Source organism: Geospiza fortis, unplaced genomic scaffold, assembly GCF_000277835.1.
Source record: "Geospiza fortis unplaced genomic scaffold, GeoFor_1.0 scaffold140, whole genome shotgun sequence".
NCBI classification, from domain to species: domain Eukaryota; kingdom Metazoa; phylum Chordata; class Aves; order Passeriformes; family Thraupidae; genus Geospiza; species Geospiza fortis.
In genome coordinates, this window is record NW_005054459.1 from 315539 (window position 1) to 334736 (window position 19198).

Here is a 19198-nt window from a genome sequence, read left to right on the forward strand (position 1 = left end):
CCCCACACATTTTTCCAGTAGGATAGCATTGGGTAGGATGGCAGGTGGGAATGTCTTGGTGAGAAGATTGCCTGTGACTTGCAGAAACTGGGAATTGGTTCCTAGGAAAGCTTCTTCATTGTGGAAGTTGGTGCTGCAGACTTAGCAGTGGGTCTGTAATTGACTCCCACTCCTTCCTGCTTGCAGAGAAAAAACTCTGCTTTGTTTGGTGTCCATAAAGCACAGTTCATAAGATGTGGTGCTCTGAGTCATACTGACTTAAAATTAAGTGTTCTGAATCAAACCGGCTTAATTAAAATAAAAATAAAAAATCTGGGGGGTGAGTGCAGGTGATAGATCTGTCCAGCACCCAAGTAGGCTCACACCTGAAGTGCTGTTTTCAGCTGTGGGTTTGGAGTTGACTCCAGTGGTTTGACCTATTCCCTGCTCCTGTCCTGCAGCCCCACCGCATCCTGCAGGCCCTGAAGCGCTATGTCCGTGCCGAGAACAAGGATAGGCTGCACACCATCCGCCACTACCAGCATGTCCTGGCAGTGGATCCGGAGAAGGCTGCACAGATGAAATCCCAGGTATGAGGGGGTTTCTGTCAAGGGAGCCATTATTGTCCAGCCCTGGGGCTGTCGGAGGCTCTGGAAGCTGTGTGTTGCAACTTCATCCTTGTGGACCTCTCCCTCTTTCCTGTGCTTAGTTCCTGTCACCAGATGTGCTCGCTGCATGGTTTTCCTTGGTGCCTGACAGGGTTAAAAATTGAAGCTCTGTTTTATACGTTGTTGCTCACAGTGGCAAGTTGAGGGGTTTAGACCTAGGTCAGTATCAGTTTTATATTTCCTTTTATCAAGCACTCCTGAAATGTATTTGCTGGGGACTTGGTTTTCTTGAACAGCTTCCTCAGTTCTTCCAAGTGTCTGTGTTTCTTTCCTTAGGCTTGATCTTCAGTGCCTGTGTTTGGGGTTTGTGGGAATTGTCTCGTGCCTCTGCAGTGTTATTGCCTGGTTTCCAACGCATAAATTGTAACCCTTTCCAAGTACTCGATCAATGTTGTTAGCTTTATCAGAAAGTCTGCTTTTGATGGGTTTATGTTGTACCATTTGTAAGAGGAAATCCATTAGTTATGGAAGTGATTCTCTGTGCGGACTGCTAACAGCTTCCTCCAGACCCAACAGAACCAATCAACTGGCTAGTTTTGAATATAGGCACCCTGTCAAACCACTTAAAACTAAACACACCTCTGTGAAATCACACTTTAAAATGAACAAACCCTGGAAAAAACACTCTTGCTTCTGGCTTTTGAACAGGTAACTAGATGCTAGCCGGGCTTGCTCTGCTGCGCAGCCTGGCTGGCTCAGCCTGAGGCTCTGCTGAGATTCTGCCATGCTGAGTTCAGCCACAGCTGATGGGCCAGGCCGGCTGCGTTTGGCTCCGGCTGTGGGCTGCACTGGCTTCCGCTGGCACCGCGGAAAATCTCACGGCTGAGAGCAGAGACGGCCCTGCAGCCCCGTACAGAAAGCAGCCCCGTGGCTGGAATTGACCACGTAGGGGCCAGAAACCAGGTGTGCAGCCAGAGCGGCCGCTGCCCCCCCCAGCACCAAGGTCAGTGAAGAAAGAGTCAAATCCCAGATGGGAGGAGAATGAGGAGATGCTTTAGTCTTGGGCTAAAATTCTCTTGTAAGGCTATGGTGAAGGTATAATTGATACACCAGAGTTTTTTTTTTCCCCTGTAACTCATGGAATGCACTGGGGCAATCTGGGTAGCGTTCTAACAACGACTATGAGCAGAGGCACCTGTGTTGAAGCAAGCAGATGTTGAGGTAGCTGTGATCCAATGAGAAGCTTGAACAGAGAGAAATGAGAGAGGTGAAAAACCTTGCCCCAGGGATGGAAGAAGAAAACCTCTGTTCCGAGAGATAAAAGAAGAGAACTTTTGTTTCTATACTAGAACAGCTCATCCCTAAAATCGCACCCCAGCAAGCTGAAATGACCCATGGTGGTAGTTGTGGGAAAACTACCAAAATGTGGTAGGGACTTCACGATTGCAGATTTCTGGGAAGGGGCTAATTGTGAAAATCAAAACCACAAGAAAACTGTTTCTTGTGGAAAAGTCTCCATGGCATGGCAGGAGAGACTCCTCTCCCTAAGTAGACTAAAGAAAGATTGTTTTAAAAGTGGTAAACTGACTGAAAATACCAAATTTACTTCTTTATGTTGTCAGTGGGGAAAAGAAAAGTTGTGGGAGCAGAGAAGTGTTCTGAAGGTTTATTTTGATTTTTTATTATTTTTTCTTTTAATTCTGTTAATAAAGTTTCTTTTAAAGTTCTGAGCCTGCTTTGCTCTCCTCCTAATCCCTATTTTCAAAGCAGAAAATGAGTAATTCTAGTGGATGCGCTGGCATTTGACCTGCACTAGACCCACTACACGACTACACTGTATTTTACTTCTGAACAGCCAGAAAATCCTTTTCCTTCTGCTGGGCGGTCTATGTGAATATGTTGCTTCAAATCTGGCTTTTGTATTTGTATGAGTACTTGCAGATACTCCAGGCGTCTTTGGAATTATGTTGGAACTTGTTTTTGCTTGTTTTAAAATAGTGAAAGATGTGCTGGAAGGCCAATTCAAAATTCAGATCGAGAATGGTCTGTTAACCCTGAATGATCTGTTTGGAAGGATGTGCCCTTTCTTAGGTTCAGAGACAACTCACTGTCCTTTTGCAGCTTTAGGAATGTTTTCCTAGTCTCAGTTTGTGGCTGGTGTGCTGCTTTGGAGTATCTTTGAATTCTGCAGTGCACAAAAGATAAACAAGAAAAAGAACGAATGGAGAGCTGCAGGGAGACAGTGCAGTGGAGCACATGTAGTGCTGCCAAGAGAAAGAAGTAGGCACTGAGGAAAAAATGCATAAAAAAGCTGTATAACCAGGAGGTGGAAATATCCTGGGTTAAGGGTAGGAGAAAGTCTGGAGCCTGTTGCTGTCACTTCTGGTGAGGGGCAGAGTGGTGTCAGAATGATTTTCCAGAAGCAAACCTCACACTGGGAGGTGGCAGATTCCATGGATTCCACCTTGTTTTCTGGGTGTTGCCAGTGCGTGTTCACCTTGTGTCTCCTGGTCTTCCACTGCCTGTGGGATTCTTCTTAAGCTGCACATCCAGGAGGAGTGGTGGCAACTGTGGTGGTTGTGATGGTTCTTGGCTCTCCATGTGGAATTCATGGTCACATTTTCAGACATGTCAAGCATAGCCCGGCCCAGCGCTTTGTTCTGCTGCTGCCACAGCGCAGGAGAGTGTGAACTGTGTTCTTAAGCTGCACCGTAAACAGTTCTTAATTCATTCTGAAGGCTGCAGTGTCAACAAATCAACATGCAAGGGATGTGGGTGGTATAGTTCAATTTCCATTCACTTTACTTTTCACATGCACTTTTAAGCTCCTCGATCGATTTCTTGGATTGACAAGCTGCCACATGCAAAATTAAATTTTCATCCTTGCTCTTAAAGGTCAGGCACACATCAGACTGTGAAACAGGTCCGTCTGACTCTAGCTTTTTGCAATGTTTGGCCATCTATATAAATGTTTTCCTTGCTCTCCTTGATCCCTGATTATGGAGCACCCTCTTCAGGCCAGGCCTGACCTCACCACTGGTTTTAATGTGCTTGGGAGGAGTGATTTGAGCTTGCCCAGAGCTTGAATGTATTGCTCAAAGGAAGGGAGAATACTGCTGCCAACGAGTGGGTGTAGGACAAATGTAATGCCATAGTTGGTTTGAAAGGCACCTTTGTTCTGAAACCAGAGGTGATCAAATATCCTGTCTGCTCCTTTTGCCTATATCTTTTCTAGCAGTCAGGAATGATAATCCATTTAATAAAGCTGCTACAGGAGATTAATTATGACTATGTTGGGCATATGAGAAATAGCAGCTTCGGTGGCATTTTAGTGTTGCAGTGGAGAGTTGGTTACAGTGAGAGTCAGCTGAATCCTCTCTTACTCCCAGCATTTGCCAAACTCCTGAGAGCACCATCTGCAGATGGCCAGTTCCAGTGAAGTGTGAGAGCATTGGTCACAGAATTGGAGTGGATGGATCTGTGTCCCCTATTGCCTGCCATGGCAGATCCACCAGTAATAGATATTTTATTGAGCAAGGAAAGAACTGGTTCTGTGAAGTGACTGACAGTTTTTGCTTACTCCAACACATTCTTTTACATCTGCAGGTGATGACACATCTTCATGTGATTGAGGAACGGATGAATCAAAGCTTGTCTCTGCTCTACAAGGTGCCATATGTGGCTGAAGAAATCCAGGATGAAATTGGTGAGTGTGTATGCCACCCCCTATGCTGCTGTGTTAAGACTCCCAAGTTTTTATATCCAATGAGCTCCCAAAAGATTGCTCTCTCCTTTAAGGGGGTGCCCTCAACAACAGGTGCTTGGGCTCAGGCTCAGGGAAGATACTGTCTGGATGTTACAATATAGCCAGTCAGAATAACTTGTTCCAAGAATTTTCACTGTCCGTTTAAGAAAAAGTCAACAATGTTCAGAATTAGCAAAGCTGTCTCTCTAAGGGAGATTTAAAAGATCCATTAAAAAAACCCAGATGCGTTCTCCCCTTATAGGTTAGTTAGTCTCATCTTGCCAAATCCTCTTGCCACATGAAACCTCTTGGCCCTTATTTGAATGCATTTCTAACCAACGCCTTTACTGAGAATTCCAGATGAAATGCACAAGATAAAATAACCTGGCAGCCCTGAGAGCAGTGTTCCCCTGCAGATCTGCCTTAGCCTGGTTCAAACCATCTGCCTCTCTCTGTCACTGCCAGGTTTCATGCAGTCTGTGCAATAATTCCTTTTATTCCTTTCAGATGAGCTGCTTCAGGAGCAGCGTGCAGACATGGATCAGTTCACATCCTCCATTTCTGAGTCCCAGGTGGATGTCAGAGTGAGCTCTGAGGAGAGTGAAGAAATTCCCCTGGATGGCAAACCTTTCCACCCGTTCCAGGTGAAAACCTTCCCAGCCTTGCCTGAAAGTGAAGGTATGTGGAACTGAATACTGGGTTTACTGGTGGTTTTCCTTATACAGTAGGCTCAACTGGAACAGAAAAAGCTCCAATCTCTTTGGGTGATGTAGAGTAAAGCAGTCACCCTGACAGGACCCCTCATTCACTGGAGAAGCAGTGCTAGGAGTAATGTCTGCTGAGCTGTTCTAATGATCTTCTTATTCTTCTCTTTGCAAAATTGTTCTCTCTTTTCGTTTTGCAGTGAATGTTAAGTTTTTACAGTGCATCTTGACTCTGGAATTAATTTTCAGTCTTTAACAAAAGAGTTCTTGTGTAATGTTAAATCTTTGTGCTGTGACCTGTTGAAGGGCTGAAGGAATTCTCTTGTTTTTTTAAATATGTATATCTATATTTTTGTATCATTGGATGTTGACAGCTGGTGTGTGTGCGTGTATTTATTTTAAAAATGCTTGGACAGAGTCCTGAGCATAAAGCTGTAGGCTAAGAGCTTTTCCCAGGGTCTGAGTCAGAAATCATGCACAAACCTTTTTTCCTTTCTCTCTTAATCTCCTTTCTCTGCTATTTTTGTTTTTGTTTTCCCTTCTGCTAGATCCTCAGCCGGATTTGTACCATCCAATGAAAAAAGGTTGGTTCTAAGCTGCTCCCTCACAGTGCTTTTGATCACTCTTCTACCTCCTCCATGTGTCTGATAGCTTCATTTTAGTTCCATACTCACCTTGATTTTCATTTCCCTGCTTTCACTTAGATCAATCATGTTCACTTTTGCTTGTTTAGGCCTAGTGTTAAAGAAGTCAGGTAGCCTGAGCATCCAGTTGTGTGTGTGTTCCTCCCTGATGGGCTCACAAGGGTCTCAGAGTGCCTGGAGTGGCTCTTAGCCCTTGGGGAAGGTGGCCTTAGCCAGTGTCTGCAGTGGTGCTTTGCATCTCTCCATTTGTGACACTTCTCAGATTAAACCCTGTTGTGCTGGTGGGGGAATAGTCCAGAGGCTCTTCTGCCTCCTGTGGAACCTGTCCTTGATGCCCCATGACACCACAAAACACTTCAGGACACAGGCTGTTTCCAATTTAAATGTCTTTATGGGAGTGCAGCTAGTATGGGGCAGATAAATCAGGAGATTCCTCCTTCATGTTTGTGCTTTCCTTGGCATCACCTTCCCACACGTAGCATCTCTCCATACTAGCAAATTGTGTGTTGTTTTACATTTCTCCCTTAACTCAGGATTAATTCTGCAGTAGCTCAGTGCCTGGCTAAAACACAGCTTTAAGAGCAGCATAGAAATATTAGCATTAAATAATGTCTCTATTAGTGATATGGAATCAGGGAAGGATCAGTAGAAAAGGGAGGCTCTTGCAGAGTAGTGCTGCATGAGCTGTGTGTGGAGCAAACCCAGTGTTTTAATCTGCCTTTGGTTCCAAATATATTGTGTAGATCTCAAAGGAGAGCAAAAGATTTTGCTAATAACCATTTCATGTGAGCACATGTGGTTTTGTAACTCAGTGAAGACCAAATAGCTTGAAACTCTTCTCATTATTGACATTTCTCTGTAAATGTAAGTCACCTTCATCCCTGGTGTGGAACAGTGTACAGTGTGCTGACTGCTCTGGCAGGAATTGGAACAGACTTTAGTTAGATATTTTATTTATTAAATTTTTGGACAATTGCTGTGTTGCCTTGAGGATGATAAATTTGTGCTAGTTCTCCCTGTCTGGGTAAATATAAGAGTCTCTGATGACCTGGGGACAGCAATTGTCCTACACTTGTTCCTTCTCTCCCTTCCCTTTTCACTGAATTGCTCAAGGGCTTTGAGGGGGTATTGGGTTGGTGGGGTAAGGGGGGGATTTTGTGCAGGTGTGTGTTTTTGGATTTTTTTCCCTGTGAGGTATATAATATAAACTGTGCCTTTGAGCTACATAGCACTGGGTCTGTTACTTGGTACTGCACACTGAGACAAATAGCAGAGCTCAATGCAGCAGCTGAACTCTCAGCCCTGGAGACTGTGCTGGGTTGGCTCCTGAAACTGGAATAAAGCAACCATAGGCCAAAAGCTGATACAGTAGTTCTGTACTATTTGTGGCTGGTTTCTCTTGAAAATCCCAATCATTGATTCCATAATAACATAACCTGCTTTGACAGTTGAGGGAAGGTCAGACTGGCAGTCTTGGCCGTACTTGGAATCTGATTACTGCCTCTAAAGAAAAACATGATGCACTAAAACCTGAGATGCTTCATAGTGAAATGTTATTTCTGTGGCATTTTCAGGCAATACAAACTTGTCACTGTAAAAACTTGCCTTGAAGCCAACTAGCCTGTCTTTGCATCTCATCAAAGAAAATGTTGCCAATTCCAGCCACAGTTGACATGTCTTGGGCACCTTGCAAGCTCAGCAATTTGTGCAGAGTGGGGGGTTTGCAGTCACCAGCAAAGCCTGAAGTGCTGTAGTAGAATTTCCCCCATGTCATTGGAAAGATCCGCTGCAGGTTTGAGGCTTCACTGTCCTGCTTTTGCACTAGTGCGTCACAGGTCATTACATTGTCCCCACCACCAGTGGAACACTGGTGTTCTAACATGCCATGTTATGTCAGGGCAGTTTGCATCAGACTCTCTTACTGATCTGATCTATTTATAAATGCTTTGGATCAAAACAGTTTATGCAGAGCCTTCTGTTAATTGATATTCTTCTCTTGAGCCAGTGCTGGTTCCAGCCTGGAAATGGGGTAGTAGTGTTCTGGTACAAAGGCTGGTGTAGTTCTCTGCTCCTCCTTTGTCCTGGGATTTTTTTTTTTTGGGCTTGTGCCAGGTATGGGACAACAGCTCATTACAGAGCCATGCTGGGTGACCTTGGAATTCAAATTCCCATTCCTGAGGCGCTTGCTGATGTGCCTGATTCCAGCAGAATGGGCAATGCTGAAAGCATTCCCTGTGTGCTGGCTCTTGGCAGATGGATGTGTGTCCACTCCTGTTCAGGGTCACAGAGGGGTGTTGGTGACCTGGGGTGACACCTGCAGCCGTTTCTGCACTTACTGTGTGTTATGTCTTGTCTGGAGCTATCTAACAGAAGCACTTAACTGTACCGTTTGTCTGAATTGACACCTCAGCCTGATTTTGGTGATGAGTCCTGTCTGCTCCTCTCATTGCCACCTCATTTCCCCTCATTAACAGCCCTCCTAATCACTTGTCACTGTAGTTTGTGAGCTGCCATCTGACAGAGGAGCATGAGGACAGGTTAATACTCAGCGGTCTGTGCACTTAAACACACGATCCAAGGCAGCTCTACACAGAGTAGGTGACCCTTCCAAAATGTTCCTAAGGGCTGATGGGCTCTCCTTCTCTTTTGGTGCAGGTTCTGGCATGACTGAGCTGGATGGGCTGATTGGTGCTGAAGAAAAAGTGATTAATAGCAAGAACAAGGTGGATGAAAATGTGGTGAGCTCTCCACCTTTATTTTGTGAAGCTAAACCTGCTGTGGACACTAATTAATAGCAGTGGCTTGTTTCAATGTCTTGTTCGAGCTCACAGAATGTCAGTGTGTTCATTATCCATATGGTGTGGGGGAATCAGTTCGGTGACTATTGTAGGCTCTTAATAATGATTAGCATCAGAAGGGTGGGAGGGGAAGGGGAGAGCTTCAGATCTTTGGCAGTCTGATTCTGAGAACTCTCTGATTCAGGAATGCTTTTCCCAAGCAGAGACCTTTTGATGTCCCTTTATTTTCACTAGGTTCGTTCACTGTCTGAACACACTGAATGCTGGTGTGTTCCATCTGTGTCTCCCACTTTTTTTTCATGGCAAGGGAGGCCTCGCCTTCCTCTGAAGTTGAGCAACCCAGCAGGAGTTGTCTCTACAGTGTCAAGAATTCTCTAGGTTCTAGTGACAGCCCTTTGCCTCAGTTCCATGGGTTTAAAAAAATTAAGTCACCTTTTGAATTTCCTTTCGATACTGCTTTAAAGCCACAGGATAGATCTTACATAACAGAAATGCTGGGTCCAAAGTTAGCAACTTTTCTTTTTTTTCATTGGGGCTTTAGTTTGAGATAGTCTGGAGGTAACTAGCTGTAGTACTATCTCAATACTGTCTCTGGTGGCTGTATAAGAGATGGAGAACATTCCGTGCTTGGGAATGGTTGAGAGTTGAGAGCAAAGAGAAGATGGTAAGTGGTCCTGAGCCTTTGCTAGTATTCATTAAAGGTCTCTTGTTTGTCTTCCTCTTCCTTCTCCTCCTTGTTTTGTGTGGATCCTTCCATAAAACACTTTTGTGGCCGTTTTTAGGTAATTGATGAAACCCTTGATGTGAAGGAGATGATTTTCAACGCAGAGCGTGTCGGAGGGCTGGTGGATGAGCCGGTACGTTTGTGGCTGCTGAATCCAGGGATTGGCAAATTCCTAATGCTGGATTTTGATGACCATTTTTACTGAATTCAGGATTTGGTGCCTGGATGCCATGGGGCTCATGCAGAGTGCAACACAGTACAGTCCTTCTGCATAAGGACGTAAACAGTGAACACACATTAGATATTAACTTGACTCCTACTGCAAAAGTGTTTTGTGGGATAGGGAAGTGATGTGGGCCAGTGTCTGTCCAGAGCTACTAAGTGGGGAAAGAATTTTGCGTTGGTTATCCTTTTGATGGAATATTTAGAGGTGAAACATGTAGGGATGGACTACTTAGGGGTGATATATATACACTGTCTAGTGTATAATCAGTCATATCTCGATACCACAGATGGTCAAAGACCTTACTAGTAGCCATGGTTTAGGTTTGTGTTCAGCAGTGCATCTCCCTTATTGCTCTTCCTCAACCTGCTCTGTTTTCTTCCCTCCAGGATAATGACAACTCCCTCCGTGATGACTTTGGCTTCAGCAGCAGTGCCCTTATTGGGCTGTTGGTGATTGCTGTTGCCATAGCTACTGTTATAGTCATCAGCTTGGTGATGCTGAGGAAGAGGCAGTATGGGACTATCAGCCATGGAATTGTGGAGGTGAGAAACAGATCCATAACTGAGGATGAAAATAGTCAGTGTTGAATCACATGTGTGTGGGGGTAGAGAATGGCAGCAGCTGCCAAGCCATGGAGAGTTCTGCTTCTGGCTGGGTAGGAATTAACTCTATCCCTGCTGACACCATCATTGCTTGTTCCTCAGTGTGCAGGTGCCAGTCCCAGGTGTGCTGTGCCAGCACCTGCCACTCCAGAGTTGCATTTGCTTATCACTAGGATTTACTTAGGCTTTCCTGGCTGGCTCAGGGTAGGATTTAGCAGTAAATGAGCTTTTCAGGCAAGATATTTAGCAGGGCAGTCAGTCAGTCAATCCACAGCAATTTGTCCTCCTGGCTAATTGACAGTTAAGATGTTGTGATTGGCGAAATGCTGAAGAGCAGCTCCTTCTTCCTTGCACATTTCTATGACAACTTAATGGAGCTCAGAGAAAGCTGTTTTTCCCTCTGCCCCACCCATGCAGGAGATCACAACAACCTCTTCAATGAGAGAAGTGGGTCCCTGATTTGCAGCGTTGACTAAGCAATGACAGATTTGTGAGAACATCCCCACAGGGGATTGGGTGGGCAGGAGGCATCAGTTCTTGAACAAGCAATTCTATTCAAATTACCTTTTGCAGTTTACCTTTTTTTTCCATTTGGTGCTCACCATGGTATTCACTCAGTGTTTGTCTGTTGCCTGTTGTTTTGTGGAGTCAATCCTGGAAGGGTCTCCTTGACCAGTATCATGTGTTTTTTTCAAAGGTTGACCCGATGCTCACCCCTGAGGAGCGGCATCTGAGCAAGATGCAAAACCATGGCTATGAGAATCCCACTTACAAATACCTGGAGCAGATGCAGATATAAAAGAGATGAAGATGGAATAGCCCCGATAGGAAAAGGTGCGGGGCGAAGGGCCAAAGTGGTCCAGTGTTTTGGATCAACTACTGACCAACAGTTGCTTCAAGAGGACTTCATCTTACATTCAGAACTCCTGGATCATTAAGACTATAATTACTACTGTAGAGTTGCAATTTCCATTCTTTAAAATGGGTGAAGAAATGATAATATAACAATATGATATATAAATCTCCTTAAATGGGAAAAATTGATCTATTGCAGATATTTGACTGAGATGTAGTTTTCTTTTTTTTTTAATAATCTGAAAAATACCAGTTCTGTTGTACTGTTGTCTGATACAAGCTCTATATATATAAAAATGGGAAATGTTGATTTTTATTTCTGATAGACCACCTGTATATTGAGGGTTGTTTGTACCAGCCCACCTTCAAAAAAGGAGGCAGTTGCGGCTCTTTGGTCATTTTGGCTTTTGTATATAAAGCATTATTCTTTTCCTTTTTTTTTTTAAGTGAATTTCACTGGGACTTGCAAAGAGATTAATTTAGGGATAGAAGCTATAACAGCATAAGCAAAGAAGCAATTGGGAACAGTAACTAACAAAATTCCCTATAATGAGACAAAAAAAAGGAAAAGAGAAAAAAAAGGAAAAAAACCCTCATCTTCATATGCCAGTGGTGTGCACCCTGCTGCTTAGCAGCTTGGGCTCTAGGAATCAAGACTCCCTGGAGGCAAGGAGTTAAAAGGCTTCTAGCATCTCTGTTTATAGTTATTCTAGTAGAATGTTAGAACATGGTTTGTGCATACTTGGGTCTGCACATTCCCCTTCGAGATTCAGTTCTGCTCTAGAGTTGGAAGTTCTGGTATTGAATTGAAATCCTCTGTTCTCAGCCAGTTTCCTTCAGTACTCACCTGGCATTAACAGCCCCGTCTTGCTACTACTTTCTAATTTCCCCAGCTCTCCTGCCTCACCAACATGGTAAGTAGTTAAGAGCCACAGGTTTCTGAGCCTTTGCATCTCCCTGGGTGATGTTGGGCCAGAAATGACAGATCACTGCAATAACTGAGGCCTTGGGAGCTAACAAACAGAGAGGTCTCTTAGCTGGGGATGGAAGAGAGTGACATGTTGGGAAAGGGATGCTGCCTACTCTAAGGGAAATAGAATGCATAGGCTCCAAGAAGAACAAAAGGGGCATTGTTCCACTCACCATCATCATGTCTTTGTAATGCTTGTATAGTTGGTGTTAATGCTCACGGCTTTTTTTAATCTGGGGGTTCTGGTAACCTGTGGTGTATTTTTTCTATTTTTCCTGTGACTTTATTTTTTCTTCCCCTTTCCGTGTTTCTTCCCACTATGCACAGATTTACCTGCAAACTCCTTAGTGTGGTCTGTGGGGAATGTACAAAGTTTAAACACATCAATAAACACTTTAACTTCCAGATTGCTTCTTCTCTTTTTTAATGGGCTTGCTCTAATTCCCTGTCCTCTCACCCTGCCAAACTCACAAAACCTTTCCCTGAGGGTGAGAAAGACTGTACAGGTTCTGATGTATAACCATGCCTGGAGTCTTTTATGGTATTTCCAGATCCTGATAACCTTTGTGGAATGGAGGAGGCAGGATGCTAAACAAACATCTGGATCCTGAGTAGTGTTAAAGCAGCTGCTGGAGTGCAGGTTGGGGAGAGCTGGGCTGGGGCTGCCTCTGGCTGCTTTTGGAAGATCCTGTGGATGGTTCTCCCCATTCCCAGGATGCAGGTGGCTGCTGGCACACTCTGTGGGAGCAAGCAGAGCCAAGGCTCTCTGCAGTGACAAGCTGTTCTGTCCCTGGCCATCCACCTGCACTTCCTTGAGAGGCTCAGGGACCCTATGTTGCCTGTGTGCTCAAAGCCTGTGACATCCACAGGCCTCAGGAATGGGACTGGGCAGAAGGACAGCAGGAAACCTTAGAATTCCTAGATATGAGGGCATGGATAAAGACCTCACAGTGACACAGTTTGTGTGGTTGCTTCTGGTGGATGGCCAGATCTGAAATAATTGAAGTCATAGAGCCCAGGGCAGGGATCAGCTAATTAAGGTTAGCACTCACTGAATTGCTGCTGCTGTTTTATGAGGGGAAAAAACTGTTTGGTTTAAGTCTCTCTTCCAGAACACCCAAAACTAACAGCCTATAAAGCTCAAAGCTATTTCTAGTCCCATGTCTCATTCCTCTCTATTCTCCTTTGAGGTGTGACCTCAAGCACATATTCCTACTCTCCCATCTCAGTGAAATGTTCTAAGAGTCACTGTCACTTGAATGTCATTTTAGAGGTCAATAGACAGAATTAATTTTCCTTCATATTGATCTGTGTAGTTGCCAATAGGTCTGGAGGAAGAGAGGGAGAGGAGGAAACAAGAAGGTTTAGCAATTTGGAATAGGAAGCACTTGCTTGTCCTGTTTCTCCTTAAAACATGGGCTCCTTGGTTCCACTGAAACCTCCATATTCTGGTTAAATTATTCAGACACCGAGGAAAGAGCAGATGCTGTCCTAGAAAATGCCTTCTGTTGGCTTGTCACAACTACTTGGGAAAGAGATTTGATTTTAAACTAAATTTAATTTAAATGATGCCAAAGCATATCTGCAGCCTAGTGCCACACTTGAACTGCACCCTCAGGTAGGGTGACCTGCAAGTGAAACAAATTACAGAGGCTGCAGACTGAGTTCCAGAATTGAATTTGTGTATCAGATTTTTCCTTTGATAAATTCTATTAGTCCTGCGAAATAAATACATCAGGCTGGAATCAAAGTCTGTTAGTTCCATGCTTTGGCACAGACTGCCAAGCACTTGGGATCAATTCTTTAGGATGGATTTTGACCACGGTTTCTGAAAAATCATGCTGAAACTTAGCTGCTTGAAGATGGATGCTAAGGCATGTCCCAAGCGTTCCTGGTATAAGCTGTGCAAGCAGAGGGGCTGATCCCAGCAAAAAGGCAATGAGGTAGTTTGGGAAAATATCAGCAGTTTAATGGCAATGAGATGCTTAAAATTAAATTATTCAGAGCACAGTTGGCTGGGGGAAGACTTGTAGCATGTGGAGAGCTGCATTTCAGTAGAAAAACTGATTTTAAAGAAAAAGTGCTTCAAGAGGAGCAGTGTAGCTCTCTGGTGAGGAAACAGGATGTTTGAGAAGGGTCTTCGGGAATGCTGAGCAGAGGAAGTGCTGGGTCAGTTTGTGTCCTTTCTTCTGAAGCTGTTTGTAGCATTCATGCAAGGGCAGTGATGAACATCAGTGCATCAGGACTGTGATGTGCACAGGAGCAGGTGGATGGAACGTGGGTGGATTGATTTTACCAGCCTTACTTGTCTCTGATGTGCAGAGCAACACTTGTGTGAAGTGTGGTTTTGATCATTCAGCCCTGGCCCACAGAAGAGATTAAAAGGTGCCCACGATGAGCTCAAGCAGGTGGTGATACAGTGCCTGGAGCCTTTCCCTGTTGCCCCATCAAAAGGTGACATTCACCTGATGGAGCACATAAACCCTCCTAATCCTTTGACCTGGGGTGTTTCAGGTAGATGTTTGAGAGCTGCAAGTCTCAAGGTGAGGTGTCCTTTTGGTCCAGCCTGAGTGGTGCTTAAAGTTGGTGCCACCACACAGGAATTTGGGTGGTCTCCAGAGCAGGTGCAACTCAGTCAGTGGCATCAGTGGCTTTGTTGTGGTGAAAAAGGCTGCCAGATATGCACAGCGAGGGGCAACAGCGATGAGCCAGAAAAAGACCATTTTTATTGGACATAGTAGAGTAAGGCAGGGAAAGCAAGGGTGAGTGAGCTGCTCCTGCTTTCAGGTCTCAGTGGGACCACATGCAGATCACCTGGCTGTGATCCTTAGCAGCACTGTGGGATGGAAGTCTCAAGGAACTGGAAAGCAGCAGGCTCAAAAGCTGTTTCTCCAGTGCAGAAGTCAGAGCATTCTTAACCTTCTGGGTGCCTCTCCATAAATTCACAGTTTGATCTCAGCAGGCACTGGTAGCTTTGCTGCAGAGGCGGGGAGAAGATTCTTCTTGGCACAGCCCCTGATAGAGGTGAGGGTTTAATTCCTGTGGTTCCGCAGGAGTGAGTGGGTTAAACACAGGAGCATTTTGCTGTGTTTACCAGTGACCTGTGAGGAGACTGTGCTTTGTAGCAGGAGGACTTAACCCCTGGACCGGAGGCTTTCTCTGTGTGCTGCCAGGATGAGTTAATAAAAAAATTTCTTTCCAGCAGCACTGGGTTCCTGAGAGCAATTTGAGAACAGGCTGTGGGCTGAACAAGCTGGATGTTTCATACCATCAGTCTCTGGATGGCATCAGGGAGGTTCAGAGTCTGAACAGACTCTGGTGCTTGGAGTGTGGGGCTGAAGGTGGTGGGAGGGACTGGGCCTGAGGGAAGTGGTCCTATCTCCCCAAAACCTTGCCATGATGTGTGTCAATGGGAGGAGGTAAAGACCCTTAAGGGAAATGAGGTGATGGGACAGAGTCTGTGGAACTTAATACCTGAATTGCTGTGTCTGCTGTGAAACAGCTTGGAGATATCCCAGTTTTCTGAATGCTCCCTCATCCTCCCATGTTAAAGCTTCATGGAGCTCTGGGTCCCACAGCCTGGCTGTGCTGTGGAAAGGTAGGAGCCTTAGCCAAAGGTCTGTTTCCATACCTTAAATAAGCCCTGAACGTGAGAGCAGAAAGAGCAAGGGGAGTCAGTTTACCTGCAAATGATCCTCCTGACATCCTCAACATCCTTGCAGTCTCCACAGCAACATCCGTCCTCTGGACCTGGGCTGGAGGCCACTCTGGAGGCAGGAACTTCTCAGGAGTGTCTCACCTGTTCCATGTGAGAGCAGGGATCTCCTTCCTCCTCCTCACTTGCTCCCTGGGAACATTCCCTGGCAGAGAGAACATCAGTTCTCTCCTCTGTGTCCCTGCCTGCACACCAGGGGCTTTTCTCTGCCTGACTGTGCAGAAGGAAGTGAAATCCCTGAGAATGTGTTCACTCTTGGCTTTGAACTTTCTGCTCATCCCATTTGTGTGTGGCTGTGAAGAATCTCTCCCTGTAAAACATATTGCTCTGATGTTGAAGAGGCTGAGGTGCTGTTCTGGTGCTCTAGAAAATGTCAGTGAGGGGTAAGGGAGATGCAGATGGTAGATTGGGATTTAATATCCCTTCTGGATGCTATCATAGCAGCTGTTTGGTGTATCCTCCTGCAAGGTCTCTGAGAGGAAGGGCTCTGTCTATGGCAAGCTCAAGAAAGAGGGAAACTCTGGTCTCTTGGATGGTGCCAGGGTGGATTTATGTTTTTAGCTGAAAGCACAGGCACTTCAGAGAAAACACCTGCAGGGAGAAAGTGGTGTAAAAGCTTCTGAGCAGAGGGACTGGCTCCCTCAGCTGCTCCCTGGGTGGCTGCTAGAATGGGGACTTGGCACAGTCTTGGCTGCCATCCTGGAGCTGGTCTTGGTGCTCCCAGGGTGTGTTTGCAAACATCTGGCAGAGGACCTGTTCTTAGAGCAACCTTATAGAGGTCCTACAGATTGGGCTTTTGGTGCTGCTGCCTGGGTTTGCAGGGCATATGTGTGAAAGGGAGGGAACGGGCTGTTCTCCTGTGGGCTGACCAGGGGCTCTGCTTCCTGCAGTGGAGAACAGAGTGGGGCTGGTTCTCCACTGCCTCACCAAATGCAGAGTGAGGAATAATTGTTTTCTCAGTGTGGTGCTCCGGCAGGGAATAATCCTGCAGCTGGAGCAGACTCATGCAGAAAATGAAGGCTGGAAGGAACTTCTGGAGGGCATCTCACTGAATTCCAGCTTGGGTCAGAGCAGGTCTCTGGTGGTCCAATATAACACTGCCTTTTCCAACAGCAGCTCTCCTGCCCATATCCATGGGGTTTGGGGCAGGAAAAACTGTGATTATCTGAGGCCAGGGAAGTCTAAAGGGGGATCTTTACATTGAGAGCAGGTCACAGGGAAATATCATCCTTTTTTCTTCCTCTAGGCAAGCTTATTTGTGTGCAGCCCCTTTATCTGGGGCTTAGCCCTTCCTGTGCACCTTTTGGTATCACTTTTTTGGATGCAACAGGATCATCTGTTTTAGATTTTGTGTTATCCTGTGAAGATGCAATTATGGACATGAGTTTTCATCAGGCACGAGGAAGGAAACATTCCTTATGGCCATATGAGTATTTGGATACTGGAAAAGAAATGAACTGCAGGTAAAGCAATGACCCAGCCATTCTCTGCTGGGATGAATTCCCAGTGGTTTGAGGTTTTTTAAGAGCTGAATTTTGGATTTACCCCTTGCTGGTGACACAAATAAACTACTGGAGCTCACTCCAGCTATTGAGAATCAAGAACTAGACTGGGACTATCCCAAGGCTTGGTCACAGATTCAGCCTTCAGCTATTCCAGTTACTTCATTAATAATCCTTTTTGTACAGATTATGTGTTTAGTGCCTTCCTCTGCTTGTAGTTCTGGGAATGTTGTCTGTATTGCCTTTTGCTAATTGCTTTCTCCTTGCTTTGAAGAGTGAACACCAAAACCAGCTTTTTGGGTTGAACTTGAAGCATCCTTTTTTTTTTTTCAGGATGATGCATTAAGAACTACAAGCCACAGATGACAAAAGCCCTTGTAATATAATTCCAGGCCTATTTGCTCAAGTTTATTTTTAAAAAAGCAGAGAACGCATGAATTTCCAACCGTCCAGTTTGTGCTCTGAATTACCTGGGTTTAGGTGGTGCATTTATTCCTGTGCTGTCAGTTCATATTTTTTCAAGACACTGGGTATTTGACGATGTTCAAGTGTTCTTTACTTTTACAGACTATACATATATGTGTATATATACATATATAAACTATATACAGCCTGAGATGTATATAGTTTATATATATACATCCACCACAACACTTTACTGGTATATTTGGAATATCTTGCTGAAAAAAGGAGCTTCAGCATGGAAATCATGGTGATTTTTTCTGATTAAGTGTTGCAGCCTGACTTGCTGCTAATGAAGTCCAGGGTAAGGAAGCAAAAAGGGCCTCTGCACGGTATGCACAGATGTTTAATTCAGCCACCCGGTAAGGTGTTCAGGGTCCAAAGCACCCTCCCGGGGGCTCTCCAGCTTTCTCTCTGCCCAGAGGCAGGGGCTGGGCAGCGGCATTGGGGCAGAACAAAGCCAAGAGCCAATGAGGGAATAGGGAGGGAGTGGCTCAGAGACATAGGAACACGGGAAGGAGCCAATGGGATCTTAACAGTTTTTTGAGGGAAGCTTCTTGTGTCTCCCTAACCAAGGGGATGCACCCCAGGATCTCTACAATTAAGGACCCAGATTTTGGCTCATTTGGAAGAATTTTTTATATTCCGTGGTTTTGGATGTCTAATAAACTAGAGGACCACACTTCCAAGTAGTTGGTGTGTTACTTCTTCAGCTGGGGGGGGGGCTTTTTTTTTAATGTATAAACGCTAGGGGAGGGGGGAGCTGCAATTTTCATTTTTACAGTAGTAAACACCAGGGCAGAATCTATCTCAGTGCTTTGGATTTTGGCTAGGGTGAAACAAGTTGGGGGGGACCTGGTGGTGTTTGAATTTTTTTCTTTAATATTTAAATATATTTTCATTTTAAAAATAAGAAGTAGAAGTGAATATAAAAATAACTGAAAAAAACCCCAAAAATAAAAAGGGGAAAATTAAAGTAAATAACTGTCTTGATTTGACGCTGGCGCAATGCCCCATGAAAATACATTCTCCCTAGTGTCTGCTGTGAGATGCGACCAGAAATAGGGCAAAGCAGGCTCCAACTTAGGAATAAAAGAAAAAAAAAACTTTATTAACTTACAATATATAAAAGAAACACACAGAACTCAGAATGAAAACCTTCCAAAAACATTCCTCCTCCCAATTTCCAGCACCGCACGAAATAGAACCTTAGATTCTCAATCCAGTTACCACCCATCAGATCACTGACTCTCGGTCCATCACCACCCTTTAGATAATCAATTCTCTGTTCATCAAGAAGAGAGGAGTCCCTCTTGTACCATAGGCTTCCCCTGGCAACACAGTTGAGACCTCTTGTGTTTCCATGTCACACGTGGCACCGCCCAGACATCATTTGCCATCGTGATATCTTCCTTCCATGCCCAGTGCTCTCACCACTGCACATGGACCAGGCTTGCTTCTAGGGTTCCCTTTTAAGGATGCTTTGCCCAATTCCAAAGAAAGCACAGTCTCTCACTTTCGTGACACCTGTCCCCCCCCAGATTCACCCCCTGGGGCCAAGGGGTCTTGAGAACAGAGATCTTCTTCTTCTCTGAAGACAGAGGGCACCACCACCACCCTCCTCATCTGTCGTCTCTGTTCATGCACTCCTTCACATAACATCA

General features: G+C 45.0%; 1 protein-coding gene across 1 annotated transcript in view; it reads left to right on the forward strand.

Annotated features, from left to right (window-relative positions):
* Positions 1-12260, forward strand: part of APLP2 (amyloid beta precursor like protein 2) — a 49624-nt gene extending 37364 nt beyond the window's left edge. The window contains exons 11-18 of the mRNA XM_005427889.3: positions 403-569; positions 4194-4293; positions 4840-5010; positions 5585-5620; positions 8336-8418; positions 9261-9335; positions 9815-9970; positions 10728-12260. Of these exons, the coding sequence (XP_005427946.3) occupies positions 403-569; positions 4194-4293; positions 4840-5010; positions 5585-5620; positions 8336-8418; positions 9261-9335; positions 9815-9970; positions 10728-10829 (890 nt within the window). The 3' untranslated portion in view covers positions 10830-12260. The remainder of the gene's footprint in view (positions 1-402; positions 570-4193; positions 4294-4839; positions 5011-5584; positions 5621-8335; positions 8419-9260; positions 9336-9814; positions 9971-10727) is intronic.
* The last annotated feature ends 6938 nt before the right edge of the window (positions 12261-19198 follow it).